Source organism: Oncorhynchus gorbuscha, linkage group LG08 (genome assembly GCF_021184085.1).
Source record: "Oncorhynchus gorbuscha isolate QuinsamMale2020 ecotype Even-year linkage group LG08, OgorEven_v1.0, whole genome shotgun sequence".
Lineage (NCBI taxonomy): Eukaryota > Metazoa > Chordata > Actinopteri > Salmoniformes > Salmonidae > Oncorhynchus > Oncorhynchus gorbuscha.
The window spans coordinates 39653645-39672461 of NC_060180.1; the positions used below are offsets into that span (position 1 = coordinate 39653645).

At 44.2% G+C, this 18817-nt stretch overlaps 1 protein-coding gene across 1 annotated transcript in view; it reads right to left on the bottom strand.

Annotated features, from left to right (window-relative positions):
* Positions 1 to 18817, bottom strand: part of LOC124041641 (kinesin-1 heavy chain-like) — a 31041-nt gene that overhangs the window by 4784 nt on the left and 7440 nt on the right. Inside the window, exons 2-21 of the mRNA XM_046359455.1 lie at positions 12745 to 12832; positions 12347 to 12525; positions 11991 to 12039; positions 10493 to 10548; positions 10118 to 10205; positions 9316 to 9440; positions 8732 to 8836; positions 8315 to 8460; positions 7912 to 8060; positions 7013 to 7200; positions 6453 to 6521; positions 6132 to 6338; positions 4613 to 4756; positions 3592 to 3780; positions 3017 to 3134; positions 2709 to 2764; positions 2109 to 2218; positions 1376 to 1477; positions 1128 to 1188; positions 737 to 913 (exon numbers count right to left, since the gene is read on the bottom strand). Of these exons, the coding sequence (XP_046215411.1) occupies positions 737 to 913; positions 1128 to 1188; positions 1376 to 1477; positions 2109 to 2218; positions 2709 to 2764; positions 3017 to 3134; positions 3592 to 3780; positions 4613 to 4756; positions 6132 to 6338; positions 6453 to 6521; positions 7013 to 7200; positions 7912 to 8060; positions 8315 to 8460; positions 8732 to 8836; positions 9316 to 9440; positions 10118 to 10205; positions 10493 to 10548; positions 11991 to 12039; positions 12347 to 12525; positions 12745 to 12832 (2406 nt within the window). The remainder of the gene's footprint in view (positions 1 to 736; positions 914 to 1127; positions 1189 to 1375; positions 1478 to 2108; positions 2219 to 2708; positions 2765 to 3016; positions 3135 to 3591; positions 3781 to 4612; positions 4757 to 6131; positions 6339 to 6452; positions 6522 to 7012; positions 7201 to 7911; positions 8061 to 8314; positions 8461 to 8731; positions 8837 to 9315; positions 9441 to 10117; positions 10206 to 10492; positions 10549 to 11990; positions 12040 to 12346; positions 12526 to 12744; positions 12833 to 18817) is intronic.

Sequence of the window (18817 nt, forward strand, 5' to 3'; positions counted from 1 at the left end):
GTGTGTTTGGGTCTACTTGTTGGTATGATTTCAGTGTGTTTGGGTCTACTTGTTGGTATGATTTCAGTGTGTTTGGGTCTACTTGTTGGTATGATTTCAGTGTGTTTGGGTCTACTTGTTGGTATGATTTCAGTGTGTTTGGGTCTACTTGTTGGTATGATTTCAGTGTGTTTGGGTCTACTTGTTGGTATGATTTCAGTGTGTTTGGGTCTACTTGTTGGTATGATTTCAGTGTGTTTGGTTCTACTTGTTGGTATGATTTCAGTGTGTTTGGGTCTACTTGTTGGTATGATTTCAGTGTGTTTGGGTCTACTTGTTGGTATGATTTCAGTGTGTTTGGGTCTACTTGTTGGTATGATTTCAGTGTGTTTGGTTCTACTTGTTGGTATGATTTCAGTGTGTTTGGGTCTACTTGTTGGTATGATTTCAGTGTGTTTGGTTCTACTTGTTGGTATGATTTCAGTGTGTTTGGGTCTACTTGTTGGTATGATTTCAGTGTGTTTGGGTCTACTTGTTGGTATGATTTCAGTGTGTTTGGTTCTACTTGTTGGTATGATTGCAGTGTGTTTGGGTCTACTTGTTGGTATGATTTCAGTGTGTTTGGTTCTACTTGTTGGTATGATTGCAGTGTGTTTGGGTCTACTTGTTGGTATGATTTCAGTGTGTTTGGTTCTACTTGTTGGTATGATTTCAGTGTGTTTGGGTCTACTTGTTGGTTTCTCAGCTGAGAACATACCTGTTTGTGAACCTTGGTAAGCTGCTCCAGGTTGTTCTCCAGAAAGGAGATCTTCTGTTTCTGAGCTGCGCTGCCTCCTGTGTCATCAGAGTCCATCTCAGCACTCTTCTTCACTCTGGTAGCCAGGTCCTGGACAAACAGCTTCCTCAGGTTGTGCAGGGTCTGGAGCTCCTTGGCCTAGCGGAGTAGGGGAAGTGTTAGAGGGGTTATAGGGGAATGGAAACACTCACCCAAATTACCCTGCTTTTTTTTGGGGCAATTATTATTCATAGAAAGGCATAAAGATTCATGAAAAGAAATAAGTTTGACTATAAAGGTTCATTCAAATGTACCTTTTAACTGCCCTTTAAGGGGGAAACCGAAGAGCTGTTGTTATCTGTAGTCTACTCACCACAGTCTCCTCCAGTCCCTTCAGGTCCTGTCTGGCCTGCTCTCTCCTGTCCTGCATCACCCTGCACAGCACAACACACGGACGCATTAGCCACAGCTTGACCGCAGTAACACTGGACAAGTATAGTGCTAATCTAGGCTAAACAGACGCGATAGCTTCTATAATGAGCATGTCATGTGGACACTCGTGAGCAACATCATTGTGTATATGCCACACCGTAATTAGCGATCACATATTCCGTATCGTACGTGAGCTCGTGAAGTTTGTGGCTCTTCTCCTGGTCGGTAGACTTGAGTTTGTCGTGTTCCACCCTGAGACGCTCCTGGTCCAGCATGATCTCCTGGTTGAGACTGGAACAAATCAAATCGTACATTTGTCACATGCGCCGAATACAACAGGTGTACAACCTTCATGTGAAATGCTTACTTAGAAGCCCTTACCAACAATGCAGAGTAAGAAAATACTTGGTAACTAAACTAAAGTTAAAAGAGTTACACAATAAAATAAGAATAACAAGTCCATATACAGGGGGTACCGGTACCGAGGCAATGTGTGGATGTACGGGTTAGTTGAGGTAATTGATGTCATATGTCCATGTAGGTAGGGGTAAAGTGACAATACATAGATAATAAACAGTGAGTAGCAGCAGTTTAAAAAGGGGGTCAATACAAATAGTCCTGGTAGCCATTTGATTAACTGTTGAGCAGTCTTATGGCTTGGGGTTAGAAGCTGTTAAGAAGCCTTTTGGAGAACAGTCTATGATTTGGGTGGCCGGAGTCTTTGACAATTTTTAGGGCCTTCCTCTGACACCGCCTGGTATATAGGTCCTGAATGGCAGGAAGTTTGGCCCCGGTGTAACACAACAACACAATAGAACACCCTAGCCCTGGAGACAGGAGACATTGTCGTTGCCTCCCAAGTGGGACATAACCACAGTAAACAGTGGACAATGTGTACATGGGGGTGTGTTTCGTCTCTTACTCCTGCAGTTCAGTGATGTGGTGCGCCTTCTTGTCCAGCTCATCTCTCAGACTGCTGATCTGTTTCTGATGGGTCTCACGGTGGCCAGCGATCTGCTTCTCTACAGCCTCCTGGGGATGACACACAAGAGGACACCAATCAACATCCGTAACATATCATAGTAGGCAGTCGGACAAGTCTGGACAAGTCGTACCAAGAGGTCACCAATCAACTGTATCGTCTGGAATATATCATGACTTCTGGGCCTGCGTCCCAACTGGTACCCTATTCCCTATTTAGTGCACTACTTTTACCCAGAGCCTGGTCAAAAGTAGCAGACTAAACTCCACGGTGAGGGAGGTTTCTGATGAACTCCACCAACGGCGTGGAGCTGAGACCAGGCTCAGGTGGAATCTAGCTCCGACTATTCAATTCGCCGGAGGTCAATACTTTATGAAGCCTGGTCTCGGTTCCACGCCGTTGGTGGAGTTCATCAGAAACTTCCATAGAGTGGAGTTTAGTCCACTAGGTCAAAAGTAGTGCACTATTTGAGTCACACCACTGATCTGAAATTGCATTTTGAGTAGAAGGCAGCCCTATGGGATGGAGAAGATGTCGTACCTTGACCTCATTGGCTGATTGGATCTCGTTCTCCTTCTCCATGGCGGTGACTTTCTCTGCAAAAGGGAAACATTTGTCACTAGGTGGCACTATAGGCCTTAAATCGGTTTTAGAGATGTTTATATGCAATGTATTCCATTATGTGTTATCAGTGGATAACTGTAGTAGTGTGTGTGTGTGTGTGTGTGTGTGTGTGTGTGTGTGTGTGTGTGTGTGTGTGTGTGTGTGTGTGTGTGTGTGTGTGTGTGTGTGTGTGTGTGTGTGTGTGTGTGTGTGTGTGTGTGTGTGTGTGTGTGTGTGTGTGGTACCCTGGGCACTGATCTTGACCAGTTCTTCGTTCAGAGAGTCAACGTTCTCCTCCAGCTGTCTCTTCTTCTGCTCCACGTTCTGAAGGTACTCTGTCAGGGACTTGATCTTAGCCTCATGCTGCATGGGGGGGGGATGGAGAATGTTAATTACACAAACACATGGGGTTTATGTGGATTAAATAGCTAGTGATTCTTTAGCAGGTCTCAGTTTGATTACTGTGTTCATGGGAGGAAAAGGAAAGAGTAAGCCTGATCCCAGATCTGTTTGTGCTTTGCCTACTCCTCTGTCATTGCCAAGCCAAACATCAGTGGAAGATGAGGTTGGTGAGAGTGATTATGGTGTTATGGCCAATTCCATTTAAATTCAGTAAATTCAGGAAGGGAGTTGCATTAGAATTAGACTTTGTTTACTTCCTGAATTAACTGAATTTAAATGGAATTGAGCGCAACCCTAATAGTGGCTGATTGAGGCTGTTGTGGAGTGTGTGGATCTAGAACTATGATGAGAGAAGCGGGCTAATACCCATAGAGATCCTTTAATAATACACTTTCTATATGTAATGATATGGTAATACCTGTTGGATCCTTAGCTGACAGGTGGCCAGCTCCTTGTCGTTCTCGTCCATCTTCTTGTTGCTCTCTGACTGGGTGCTCTCCAGCTGTTTGCTGCGTTTCACCATGGTCTTCACCTCAGACTTCATCTTACTGATGTACAGACGAGCCACCGTAAAGTCCTCATCTATCAGACCACTGCCGTCGTGTTGCTAGGGATGAGGGAGGTGAGTGAGAAACAGAGAGAGAGAGAAAGGAGGAGTCGGAGTAGCGTTATGATTTTATTCAGGTTGGCCCTGTCCGGGGGTATCGTCGGACGGGGCCACAGTGTCTCCCAACCCCTCCTGTCTCAGCCTCCAGTATTTATGCTGCAGTAGTTTGTGTTGGGGGGCTAGGGGCAGTATTATATCTGGAGTATTTCTCCTGTCTTATCTGGTGTCCTGTGTGAATTTAAGTACACTCCTTCTAATTCTCTCCCCCTCTCCTCCTGGAGGACCTGAGCCTTGGGACCATGCCTCAGGACTACCCGACTGGCCTGATGACTCCTGGCTGTCCCCAGTCCCCCTGGTCGTGCTGCTGCTCCTATTTCAACTGTTCTGCGGCTATGGAACCCTGACCTGTTCACCAGACGTGCTACCTAGTCCCGGACCTGCTGTTTTCGACTCGCTTTCTCTACCGCACCTGCTGTCTCTAACTGTGAATGCTCGGCTATGAAAAGCCAACTGACATTTACTCCTGAGGTGCTGACCTGTTGCACCCTCTACAACCACTGTCATTATTATTATTTGAGGACTGGCCACTCCTCATAGCCTGGTTACTCTCTAGGTTTCAGCCTTTCTAGGGAGTTTTTCCTAGCCACCGTGCTTCTACATCTGCATTGCTTGCCGTTTGGGGTTTTAGGCTGGGGTTCTGTATCACACTTCGTGACATCGGCTGATGTAAAGTGAGTGATTGGAGAAAATGACGTTAAACATTTCCTTCAGTTGCCAATAAAATAATGCCCATCTTTGAAGTGTCATGTGGTGATGTGCCATGTCCTTTTACCTTGATCTCGGTGCTGCCCACGGCGATGCCAACCTCTGCCAGGTCTTTCAGTAGTGAGGACATCATCTCAGAGACCCTCTTCTTCTGGTGGTTGCTCATGTCCTTCAGTTTCTGCAGTTCAGAGTCAATGGATGTCAGGACGCTCTGGAGAGAGAAAGAGAAAAAAGTTGACAAACATTTCCTAAATATTAGGGGCAAAAAAGGGCCATGACTGACATACAGTACAAGCCAAAAGTTTGGACACACCTACTCATTCAAGGGTTTTTCTTTATTTTGACTGTTTTCTACATTGCAGAATAATAGTGAAGACTTCCCAACTATGAAATAACACATATGGAATCATGTAGTAACCAAAAAAGTGTTAAACAAATCAAAATATATTGAAAATATAATATACTATATTGAATTCTAAATAAAGCACAGACAGCATCACCAGCAAACCACACCATCACACCTCCTCCTCCATGCTTCACGGTGGGAACCACACATGCAGAGATCATCCATTCACCTTCTCTGCATCTCACAAAGCCCCAGCAGATGGAACCAAACATCTCAAATTCTCATCAGACCAAAGGACAGATTTCCACCAGTCTAATGTCCATTGCTCGTGTCTCTTGGCCCAAGCAAGGCTCTTCTTATTATTGGTGTCCTTTAGTAGTGGTTTCTTTGCAGAAAATAGACCGTGAAGGCCTGATTCACGTAGTCTCCTCTGAACAGTTCATGTTGAGATGTGTCTGTTACTTGTGAACTCTGCGAAACATTTATTTGTGCTGCAATTTCTGAGGCTGGTAACTCTAATGAACTTATCCTCTGCAGCAGAGGTAACTGTGGGTCTTCCTTTCCTGTGGTGGTCCTCATGAGAGCCAGTTTCATCATAGCGCTTGATGGTTTTTGCGACTGCACTTGAAGAAACGTTCAAAGTTCTTGACATTTTTCGGATTGACTGACCTTCATGTCGTTAAGTAATGATGGACTGTCGTTTCTCTTTGCTTATTTGAGCTGTTCTTGCCATATGGAGTTGGTCTTTTAAAAAATAGGGCCATCTTCTGTATACCTCCCCTACACAACTGATTGGCTCAAATGCATTAAGAAGGAAAGAAATTCCACAAATTAACTTTTAACACCTATTGATTGAAATACATTCCAGGTGACTACCTCATGAAACTGGTTGAGAAAATGCCAAGAGTGTGTAAAGCTGTCAAGGCAAAGGGTGGCTAAAATCAAAAATATATTTGGATTTGTTTCACACTTTTTTGGTTACTACATGATTCCATATGTTATTTCATAGTTTTGATGTCTTCACTATTATGCTACAATGGAGAAAGTAGTAAAAAATAAAGAAAAACCCTGGAATGAGTAGGTGTGTTCAAACTTTTGACTGGTACTGTATTTAAAATATTAGAAGAATATATTGAAGTGACCAGGGAAAAAATGACATGCAGATCCTAGAAAGCATCACAATGAATCGGACACAGACAGCGCTCTTCATGAGCAGGGACAATGAGGGACATTGTCTCACCGATTTCTGGTTGAGCTCATCGCTGACCATCTCAAACTCCTTGGTCTTGTCCTCGACCTCCTGGCTCTTCTGGTCATAGTTAACAGCCAGCTCCTCCAATGCCTGCAGAACCTCCTTCACCTCATCCTTGGAAGCCTCGTTCTCAGCCTGCAGGCGGTTCAGCTCCGACTGCAGGTTATCGTGGTCGCGCCGAGACGACGCCAGTAGCTACAAATACAAACATGTTTTGAATCCATTTTATGATTCAACCTATAGGGCTCTGGTTAAAAGTACTGCACTATATAGGGAAAAGGGTGCCATTTGGGAAACAGACAAACTCACCTCCTCCTGGTCCAACATCTGCTGCTTGAGCTTCTCCGCCAGCTGGCTCTGCTGGTTGATCTCATCATCCTGGACACACAGATAGAGGACATGGTTAGCATCACACTCATTTAAAACAGGGCTCAAACTGGAAGTTGAAACAATCAAGTCTGTCTACATTTTGGCCTGAGTTTGAGCATTGTCTACCTTCAAAATGAAGTGGTTAACACGGGAAGCCATGGCGGTGTTTCTGAGAGAAGACTGCTGCAAATAACCTCAGAGCCTGCTGTCGCTCAAGCACAGTACCCTCTCTGAATTCAACCATTGACTGTTCCACGCTGTGGTCTCTATGACCACAGGGTGGCTGGCTGTTCTGTTCCTACAGGACTGGAGGTTCTGTGACCGGTTTCACCCTTGAGTTGGAACGAGGGTGCAATTGGCCCATAATGGAGAAAGCCGTCAACGGCCCTGCCCATGCTGTCACAGAAGCGGTCATTGCAAAGATGAAAGATGAGCTAAGACACACACACACACACACACACACACACACACACACACACACAGTGGCAGGTCTCTCTCACCTTATCATCCAGCTGCTTATAGAGCTTGGCCAGCTCCACCTCACACGTGTCCTTCTCAGCGTCAGTCAGACGGAGCTGGGGCATGTTGGGGGTAGAGGCAGGCTTGTCGTTGGGCACATTGTCCAGGGCCAGCACCTCAGCTTGAGCCTTCTCCTTGTCAAACTGCTCGTCCACCGGCACACTCTCCCCTGCAGCGGGCAGCGTGGTGACACAGAAAGCTCAGACGGGAGTAGGATGAAGTTGCTTCTAGAAGCTGAACTTCAGTCAGTTTTGCATTTTCCCCACTAATGGTTAAGGTTAGGATTGGTGGAGGGAAAGCCGATCCTAGATCTGTACCTAGGGAAAACTTTACCGCAGAGAGGTCAGACAGACACCCTGCAAGGCCTTTACTGTACAGCAGACCTAGTAGAACAGCAGGTTCATTAAGGTAAGGAGACTGTAACGTAGCGAGACTGTTCACAACAGAGTGGCTTTCTTCCGGTTTGCACCCATTAAACACGGCCCAGGTTTGCATGGTCAACAGGCGTGTGGGTGCGTGCGTACATGTGTACGTTTGGTGTCGTGTTCGGGAGGGAGGATTATTTGAATAATCTACAATGAATACATGCTTTGGATGAAGCTGGAGGGGGGTGGAGTCTTTCCCCCTCAGTGCAGATGGTTTCCAGTGAATGATGCAGCCACTCAGCTAAAATGAGACCGTTATGTGAAGAGTGGGGCCCAAACCTTGTGTGCGTCCCAAATGGCGCCCTATTCACTATATAGTGCACTACTTTTGACCAGAGCCCTATGGGCTGTCAATGGTGTCAATGTTTTGTAGGCCCTGGTCAAAAGTAGTGCACTTCATAGGTAATAGGATGCCATATGGGACTCGGCGCAGGTGAATGTCCTCTACTCCTCACCGTTCCTCCAGCGGTTGAGCTCATTCTCCAGCCAGGTGATGGTGTTCCTCAAGGCCTTTCCCTTCTCCTTCTCCCTCTCGTACTTCTTCTTCCACTGTTCTGCCGTCAGCTCCACGTTCACACACACGGTGTTCTTAATGGTCTTCGCTCTGGAAACATCACAAGAACCAAGGCTTTACACCATATTCTAATTCAACAGCCCTGAATAGCTCACTAAATAGTGACTGTTGGTAACTCGTTTTTTTCTTCATGTGATGTAAAACTCATCACCATCACACGTTTTGCTCTGTACCTAAAATGTGACTGCTGACATGCACACTTTTTGGGGGATTGTATCAACAGTGGACTACTGAAAAGATCGATTTGAGTGAACTGTCCTTTAAGAGCTAGTGAGCGTGCCCACCTCTGACCGAACATGAGAGTGGACTTGGTCTCCGACTCGTTGTAGGCGGAGGGGGAGGCGCAGATGACAATGGTGGTCCTACAGTTCCCCCCCAAAGAATCCTGAAGGATTCTGGTCATTTTACTGTCTCTGTATGGGATATAGCCCTGAAACAAAGCAAACACAAACAAAGAAAATTCATTAAGAGAAACAGCAATAGAATTGCCTCCAGGTTGTGAAATTCTGAGCAAAGAAACAATACAAACCAATCTATGATTCAAATAAAAGGTGTAGAATTAGACAAGTTTGAATCAGCTTGAACCAAAACCTTGCCTCGAGGTACATGTACTTTCATCTCTTAAAGACTTCTACGCGTCTTTGCACTGAACGAACCCGAACCGCCAGTCATAATACCCGTCAGAGTAGAGAAGTACTCACAGACCCTTCGGCCAGGGCTGAAATGACATTGCCCAGTGACGACAGAGACTTGTTGATGTTCTTAGCCTCATCCAACACGGCACCCTCTGCTCCCGTCTTGCTGACCTGGGAGGAAAGAGACAGACAGGGGGGACCTTCTGGTAAGAAGGAGGACTTGAACAGCAACACTTTCTTTGCAACAGAGTCCTTAAGAGGTCTTGATAGTATATTATCACGGGTCAAGCATGTGGTCTGAATGACATTAATCTAACAATGTTAATCAGTTCTGATATCAGTTCTGATAATAACAACATTAGGGAACCGGGAAAAGACAGATGGGCTATGTGCATTTGCTCAGAGATGGAAATCTTTTTTCCATTTCTACCATGTAGTAGAGAGGACTAAGTGTGAGAGAGCGAGAGAGAGAGAGAGAGCGAGAAAGACCGCTCTTGCCAGTATACCTTTATGGAGATTACATAACGGTATCTCCCTCAGCCGTCATCAGAACACGAAAGAGCAGTGTTCAGGTTTCTCTCCCCTAATATCATTGTTTATTCCCACGCCCCTGCAACAAGCTAACTCAGACGTGCGAAGGCTTTTCCAACCTTTTCACTTCCAGCCAGGTCGACGAGGTAGAGCTTTCCGCTGAGTTTCTGCTCAGTAGCAGTGTTCTCCTGCTTCACGTTGATCTGGAAGATACTGTGACTCCTGGAGCTGTGCTCATTCATATCTACAGCAAGACAACACATCTGGGATCAGCACTGAACAGGCATTTATATAGCACCCCATTCCCTACATAGACCAGAACCCTCAAAAGTAGTGCACTATAAAGGGAATGAATATACACTACAGACAGAGTGTATGATCATGTAGTATGTGGCACACTGTTTCTTATGGTATACAGTAGATTGGTTTGATTTGATGGATGAGTCGGTTACGGTAACCAGAGCTCTGACACATGCGTGAGAATAGCCTGGATGCTAGATCTGTTTGTGCTCTCTTGACAACTACTTTATGGAATTGTCATGCCATGTTTGGCGTGGCGATGCGTGACGAGTCTTTAAGAGAGCAGAAACGGATCTGGGACCAGGGTAGCGTGAGAAACCATTGAGCACCATTTCTTAAATCAGAACAAAAAGAAACTCAATGACCTATTGAGGCGTATCAAGTAAAATTACAGACAGAGGAACCATTTCGGCAAAGAATATGGCATTGAAATGGACACACAAGATAAGTGAGGCTCAGGGTTGGTGTTTGGGATGCGTCCCGTAAGGTACTCTATTCCTTTTATAGTGCACTACTTTTCACCAGGGGCCATACCCGAGCCCTATGGGGATTGGTCAAAAGTAGTGCACTATAAAAGGAATAGGGCGCCATTTGGGACGCAGATTTGGTGCGGTCTCTTACTTGTAACTGCTACGTGTCTGTTTGATTTTCCTTCGTCGATGGTGTCCATGACTTCCTCTGGGCTGCAGACAAACCTCTCAGTGCATCCCTGGGGGCAAAAACACAGAACAATGATGTGACACTGGGCCATCTGATCAATTCTAAATATAATAACAACAATAATAAATGCCATTTCAACAAATGCTTTTATTCAGAACGACTTGCACTAGTGCGTGCGTACATATCTTCAGAGAATGTGTCTTTTCATAGGGAAAAGCTACATTAACAAGGTCAGGTGACACCTTCATGTCTTTTGTTATTAGGTGGCTGCGGTCTAACTCTGTGACAGTTGAATGGGCGAGGGACAGTTAGTTCATCCCTGGATTGAAGCCTCACCTTGACATAGGGAACTCTGTTTTTGTCTTCGTGCACCGACAGGTTCGTCTTTGACACTGGAGAAGAGAGAAGGAAACATACATTTCATTATCCTAGTGGTCTCCAACAGGTCGATCACCAGCTACCAGTTGCTCGCAGCCCACCTACAAGTAGCTCGCCAAACAATTCTAAAAGTATATGCAATAGTCACGTGTTCCACCGCAAACTGTCATAAACAAATCTCACATATTAGCTTAAAAACACACTACTTGCCAAATCATTTCCAGCCATATTGCCACCGTCTGTCTGTGTGGTGCACGCGTTTGCCTGTCACTCCGTGTGTAGCCAGTTGATGTGATAACCATCTTGTGTGCAGACAGAAATACTTCCCCTAAACCTTCTCAATTAAATGTTAACTGCAAAGTAGGGTTTACCTGGCAGTAAGTATATCATTTGTATCTGTTATTTGCAAACTTTGCTATGAAATTAGCAGCAGCGTTACTAGACCAGCACATTAGACTGCACATTCCGTACTCGCTAGATGCAATTAAAGGGTCAGATGTGCAATTAAAGGGGAATTACACAACAACAAAAAATATTTAAATGTGTTAGTGTTCTTCCAGACCTAAAATAAAATGGTATTTGAATATGATTTAAGCATTGACATGGACTCAGAACATACAATTTCGTTGCTTGTAAATTTGAGATTGAAAAACCAATATACAAAAAAAAATATATACAAAATAATTTGGGTGAAAAAAAACAATCACAGATTTTATAGGGCCCCCTTGAGAGTTGTTTATTAACCATTATTTTACAAGGTATATTGACAGAAAACACTACTTTCTCATGTACACTAAGGACCCGGGGAAGAGTTCCAGGAGAGAGAGAAAAAAATGTTGCTCATGACGTTTTCTTTAAGTAGCTGTCATGCTAGAAAAGGTTGGAGACCCCTGAATTAGCCATTTAAGTATCCTTGACAGTGTTTAGACAGGCAGACTAATTCTGACTTGTTTCCACTAATTGATATTTTGACCAATCAGATCAGCTTTTTTGCCAATAATTGGGGAAAAGATCAGAATTGGGCTGCCTGTGTAAATGCAGCCATAGCGTGTGAAGAAATCTCATGCTCAAACTGGGTGGCGAGAATTTACATAATGGCAGATCCAGATACAGCATATTAACGTACCAATATGCAGACATTCTTTCTTTTCAGTCAAAAAATGAACTGAATATTCATTCCAATATCAGTAACATTTTCACTCTTTTCCTCTTTCAATATGCACATTTTCATTCATTAGATAAGCTCTACGTAGCCTTTCAACAGATCGTTATGTGAACTAGCCAATTATCCACACTACTGTAGCATGGCCACGAGCCAAAAGGAGAGGCAAGCTATACATCGTGTGTTCCAAATGGCACCCCATTCCCTACGTAGTACACTACTTTTCACCACAGAACCTTGGTCAAAAGTATGGAAACGGGTGCCATTGGGACAGTGGCTCTGCCTGGGACATACCATCCAAGAGGTCCCGAATCTTGTCCAAGTAAATTTCAAAATACGAAACCTGGAAGAGAAGAGCCAGTTCTTATTAGCAGAGATCCCACATAGAAAAATCAATAGGTTTTAAAAACCTGTTAAGTGAAGTGATTCGGCAATTCAAGGTTAGCATGCTGCCTATGGAGAGTAGGAAGAGTTGTTCTAATTGGACAGAACAAATCTGCATCCCAAATGGCACCCTATTCCCTACACAATGCACTACTTTTGACCAGAAACTATGGGCTCTGACAAAAGTAGTGCACTATCTAGGGAAAAGAGTGCAATTGAGGAGGCAAGCAGGGGGATGTATTTGTAGAGTACTAACCAGTACCTACCTTGATGTGGAACTCCAGGTTCTCGTCCATGGAATAGATGTAGTTAAAGATGTCCTGCACTATCCTGGGGATGATCCCCATTCCATCTGTGTCATGGAGGTTACCCTCCATCGTGTGTGTTTTGCCGGAAGATGTCTGTCCGTATGCAAATATTGTCCCGTTGTACCCCTCCAGAACATCTGGAAGAAGAAGACTACTTTATTCATTTGTACAAGACAGATATGCGTCTTCTGTACTCAACCCCTGTCACAGAAATACACAGAAACCCAAAAGACAGCCAGAAGGCAGTAGTCACTGCAAAGTTACTCCTCTTTCTCCTCGGGTTTGTGCAATGGACACATTAGCAAAACACCTACAGCAGGGAGAGTGTTCATAAACAGTGAATGAAGAGAGCTCACCTTTGACGATCTTCTGGGCGCAGGCGTTGTATACTTGCTCCTGTGTCGTATTGGGCTGGAACACTCTGTCAAACTGGAACGGTTTGCTCTGAGAGAGAGAGAGAATGAGAGAGAAAGAGAGAATGAGAGAGAATGAGAGAGAGAATCAAATCAAAGAGAGAGAATGAGAGAGAGAGAGATTAGAGAATGAATTTAACAACTTGTCTGACATTCAATTTAAACACAGATTAAAAAATCAAGATGAAGCCCACATAAAGTGTGCCACAGTAAGGGGCTATACCATCCAAATGAGCTATCAAAAAGGTATCAATCTGCTCTCACATGCACACCCAAGACACACAGCTCTCTTCGACAGAAAACGCTCATTATAACCACCAACAAATGCAAAACCCCACCACTCTGTTAAAACAACACCATGATCAACTCCACACACACACAGCCCAATAAACCCCTGGTGAGCCTCCACGGAATGTTAACCCATGCTACGTCCCAAAAGGCAAAGCTATTACCTAAAGTACCAGATAAAAGTTTGGACACCTACTCATTCCAGGGTTTCTATTTATTTTGACTATTTTCTACATTGTATAATAATAGTGAAGACATCAAAACAATGAAATAATCATGTAGTAACCAAAAAGTTGTAAACAAATTGCATTTTTGCCTTTGCCGTGATGATGGCTTTGCACACCATTGGCCTTCTCTCAACCAGCTTCATGAGGTAGTCACCTGGAATGCATTAAAATTGACAGGTGTGCCTTGTTAAAACTTAATTTGTGGCATTTCTTTCCATCTTAATGCGTTTGAGACAATCAGTTGTGTTTTGACAACGTATGGGGAGGTATACAGAAGACAGCCCTATTTGGTAAAAGACCAAGTCCATATCATGGCAATAACAGCTCAAATAAACAAAGAGAAGTGACAGTCCATTACTTGGAGGTCAGTCAGACATGGAGGTCAGTCAATGCAGAAAATTTCAAGAACTTTTCAAATTTCAGTGCAGTCGCAAAAACCATTAAGCGCTATGATGAAACTGGCTCTCATGAGGACCGCCACAGGAAAGGAAGACCCAGAGTTACCTCTGCTGCAGAGGATAAGTTCATTACAGTTAACTGCAGCTCAGATTTCAGCCCAAATAAATGCTTCACAGAGTAACTGACACATCTCAACATCAACCTGTTCAGATAAGACTGCGTGAATCAGGCCTTCGTGGTCAAAATGCTGCAAAGAAACCCCTACTAAAGGACACCAATACGAAGAAGAGACTTGTTTGGGCCAATAAACATGAGCAATGAACATTAGACCAGTGAACATCTGTCCTTTGGTCTCATGAGTCCAAATGTGAGATTTTTGGTTCCAACCACCGTGTCTTTGTGAGATGCAGAGTAGGTGAGCGGATCACCTCCGCATGTCTGGTTCCCACCGTGAAGCATGGAGGAGGTGGTGTTATGTGTGGGGGTGATTTTCTGGTGACACTGTCTGTGATTTATTTAGAATTCAAGGCACACTTAACCAGCAAGGCTACCACAGCATTCTGCATCGATACACCATCCCATCTGGTTTACACTTAGTGGGACTATCATTTGTTTTTCAACAGGACAATGAACCAAAACACATCTCTAGGCTGTGTAAAGGCTATTTGACCAAGGAGAGTAATGGAGTGCTGCATCAGATGACCCGACCTCCACAATCACCCAATCTCAACCCAATTGAAATAGTTTGGGATGAGTTGGACCGCAGAGTGAAGGAAAAGCAGCCAACAAGTGATCAGCATGTTGGAACTTCTTCAAGACTGTCGGAAAAGCATTCTTCATGAAGCTGGTTGAGAGAATGCCAATACAAATAAAGAAACACCCTGGAATGAGTAGGCGTGTCCAAACTTTTGACTGGTACTGTATATACAGTATTAATCTCGGTTAACCCAGAACTAAAATCTTCCGTAATTTGGTCAGATCATTTTCATGTTCATGTTCATGTTTACGTAGTCTGTCCACAAGAGATAACCAATATAGCGAGCTAGTCAATGTAGTGTAATATATATGGAATAGGGTGCCATTTGGGATGCAGAATAGTGCTATGCTCTCGTCTCCCCACTCCCACAGCTCTGGGCTTCAGCTCTGCAGCTCTGGCCTAATGGGCTAGGTAGCCTACATCAAATATGGTCTGTGTCCCAAATGGCACCCTATTTCTCCCTATATAGTGTTATGGTAAAAGGTAGTGCATTATGTAGGGAATAAGGTGCCAATTTGGAGGAGAGCTGTGCGGAGGGAGAAAACAAAGCACATACCATTCTAATGAGATGGCAATAATGGATATAAGAATACATTTAAAAAGTCAACCACAGAGGGTATTAAACTGAGTGGTTCAAGCCCTCAATGCTGATCGGCTGACAGCCGTGGTATATCAGACCATATAACATGGGTATGACAAAACATTTATTTTTACTGCTCTAATTACATTGGTAACCAGTTTATAATAGCAATAAGGCACCTCAGGGGTTTGTGGTTTATGGCCAATATACCACGTCTAAGGGCTGTATCCAGGCACTCCGCATTGCGTGCATAAGAACAGCCCTTAGCCATGGTATATTGGACATATACCACACCCCCTCGTGCCTTTTTGCTTAATTATAGGCACTTTGGTGGTTCAGCTTGAAGAACTGTATAAAGTGACTCAGAGTCGGAGTGCTGATTTAGGATCAGTTTAGCATTTATCATCATATTAATGAATAAGATTAAATTGACAGGGTGGACCTGATCCTAGATCAGCACTCATACTCTGAAATGCTTGACAGATAAGGCCCCAGTTCGGTCTGTGCAAAAACCTTCCTCTCTCCCCCTTCCTATCCACCAGATGGACATGAACCATTCAGACACAGCCACGTCGGTCTAGACCATTGGCCTGATCTGGGGGCAGACCAGATCGTCTCAGTGCCCTCCCAGCAGTAATTATCAGGATGAATGAAAAGGCCTAAATTGGCTACAGAGTGTAAATAGGATAATTTTGGTCATAAAGTCAGTCTCAACCAAAAGTGAGTTTTGTAAATGAGTTCGTCATGACATACTGGAGGGTTGGTTATGGATTACTTACATGGCCACTCTTTTCAGTGACGGCCAATTGCCCAGCTGCCATGCGGGTGTTTGTAGTCAAGTATGTATATGATATGGTCCAACGCATGCACATTTTGCTTGGCTAATAAGAGTGAAAATTGGCTTCCATAAAGTCGGTGCAAAATTCCAACGATATTGCCAAATGGCCAAGTATGGATTACATCCGACGCGGTCACTTCTGCTGCCTGTCAACCACTGGCGTTGGTTAGAATTCACATAACCACAATGTAATCAGTGCTGTGTGTGTATAGAGTGCCTTGGGAAAGTATTCAGACCCTGGAATTCACATAACCACAATGTAATCAGTGCTGTGTGTATAGAGTGCCTTGGGAAAGTATTCAGACCCTGGAATTCACATAACCACAATGTAATCAGTGCTGTGTGTATAGAGTGCCTTGGGAAAGTATTCAGACCCTGGAATTCACATAACCACAATGTAATCAGTGCTGTGTGTATAGAGTGCCTTGGGAAAGTATTCAGACCCTGGAATTCACATAACCACAATGTAATCAGTGCTGTGTGTATAGAGTGCCTTGGGAAAGTATTCAGACCCTGGAATTCACATAACCACAATGTAATCAGTGCTGTGTGTATAGAGTGCCTTGGGAAAGTATTCAGACCCTGGAATTCACATAACCACAATGTAATCAGTGCTGTGTGTATAGAGTGCCTTGGGAAAGTATTCAGACCCTGGATTTTTCCGACATTTTGTTACGTTAGAGCCTTATTCTAAAATGGATAAAATACACACAAAAATCCTCAGCAATCCACACCCAATACCCCATAATGACAAAGCGAAAAGAGGTTTTTAGAAATGTATTTGACAGTGCACAGTTGACCGTGCATGTCAGAGCAAAAACCAAGCCATGAGGTCGAAGGAATTGTCCGTAGAGCTCCAAGACAGGGTCATGTCGAGGCACAGATCTGGGGAAGGGTACCAAAACCTTTCATTGAACATTGAAGGTCCCCAAGAACAAAGTGGCCTCCACCATTCTTAAATGGAAGAAGTTTGGAACCACCAAGACCCTTCCTAGAGCTGGCCGCCCGGCCAAACTGAGTAATCTGGGAGAAGGGCCTTGGTCAGGGAGGTGACCAAGAACCCAATGGTCACTCTGACAGAGTTCTGCTGTGGAGATGGGAGAACCTTCCAGAAGGACAACCATCTCTGCAGCACTCCACCAATCAGGCCTTTATGGTAGAGTGGCCAGACGGAAACCACTCCTCAGTAAACGGCACATGACAGCCCGCTTGGAATTTGCCAAAAGGCACCTAAAGACTGTCAGACTATGAGAAACAAGATTCTCTGGTCTGATGAAACCAAGATTCAACACTTTGGCCTGAATGCCAAGCATCATGTCTGGAGGAAACCTGGCAACATCCCTACGGTGAAGCATTGCGGTGGCAGCATCATGCTGTGGGGATGTTTTTCAGCAGCAGGGACTGGGAGACTAGTCAGAATTGAGGGAAAGATGAATGGAGAAAAGTACAGAGATATCTTTGATGAAAACCTGCTCCAGAGCACTCAGGACCTCAGACCGGGGAGAAGGTTCCCCTTCCAACAGGACGACCCTAAGCACACAGCCAAGACCATGGAGTAGTGGCTTTGGGACAAGTCTCTGAATGTCCTCGAGTGGCCCAGCCAGAGCCTGGAAGGTTCTAAATTAACAGAGTAAAAACTCAGTCGATTATTAAAGCTCAAACCAAGGTTATTCACCCAATAGGTCAGGCAGCTGAACAGACAAAGACATGTTCCCACCAGCACAAGTATACATACCCCAATTTAGGTGAAGTCTCATCCTTCCCTCTAAACATTACATCTTTATTGCTAGGCAGGAAGTTAAGTGATGTGGGTAATAAAACTGTTCCTTCTCCTTAATGTGACCTAACCTCGGCCCCCATTCCTCACTCATCCACAGCTCTCCACCCTTATCAACTCTAATTCCGAGTGGCGGAGTTGTTTAAGGCACTGCATCTCAGTTCTAGAGGCGTCCCTACAGACTGTAGTTCAAATCCAACCGGCCGTGATTGGGAGTCCCATAAGCGGTGCAGAATTGGCCCAGCGTTGTCTGGGTTAGGCTTTGGCTGAGGTAGTCCGTCATTGTAGTTAAGAATGTGGTCTTAACTGACTAAATAAAGGTTAAATAAATAAATAAATACAATTAATTGCCTTTCCTCAGTACATTCCAAGCCCCTGGCTCATATCCAACCTTAATTGACTACACCATATACATTCCTCCTACAGATAACCATTAACTTCTGGTGTAACAACCAGTGGCCCTTATCCTTTCCTTAGAACACCTTATGATTAACAAGAACCAATCGAACATCTCTGGAGAGATCTGAAAATAGCTGTGCAGCAACGCTCCCCATCCAACCTGACAGAGCTTGAGAGGATCTTCAGAGAAGAATGGTAGAAACTGCTCAAATACAGGTGTGCCAAGCTTGCAGTGTCATACCCAAGAAGACTCGAGGCTGTAATCATTGTCGAAGGTGCTTCAGTGTGAACAGAATATTTCTGTTTATATTTTTTCATAAATTTGCCAAAATTTCTAAAAGCCTATTTTTGTTTAATCATTATGGGGTATTGTGTGTAGACTGATGAGGGGGAAAAACAATTCAATCAATTTTAGAATAAGGCTGTAGCATAACAAAATGTGGAAAAAGTAAAGGGGTCTGAATACTTTCCGAAGGCACTGTGTTACTTGTATGGTGTAAGGAGGTGCCCCCTTCCACTGTGCCAACAGATTACACCTGTGCCCAAGTGAGTAATGCCCACAGAAATAGAATAATTCAATATTAAACTGATTATGGCAGAAAGCTGACTATGGCATTAGTCATTCTATTTCTATTGTAAAGCCAACCATGCTGTGAATCGGGACCTCTGATTGGCTGTGTTCAACTGTGTATTTACTGTTGGCTTCCATGACTGTATGGTGACAGTCCTTCTCTGTCTCCCTCCGTGATAT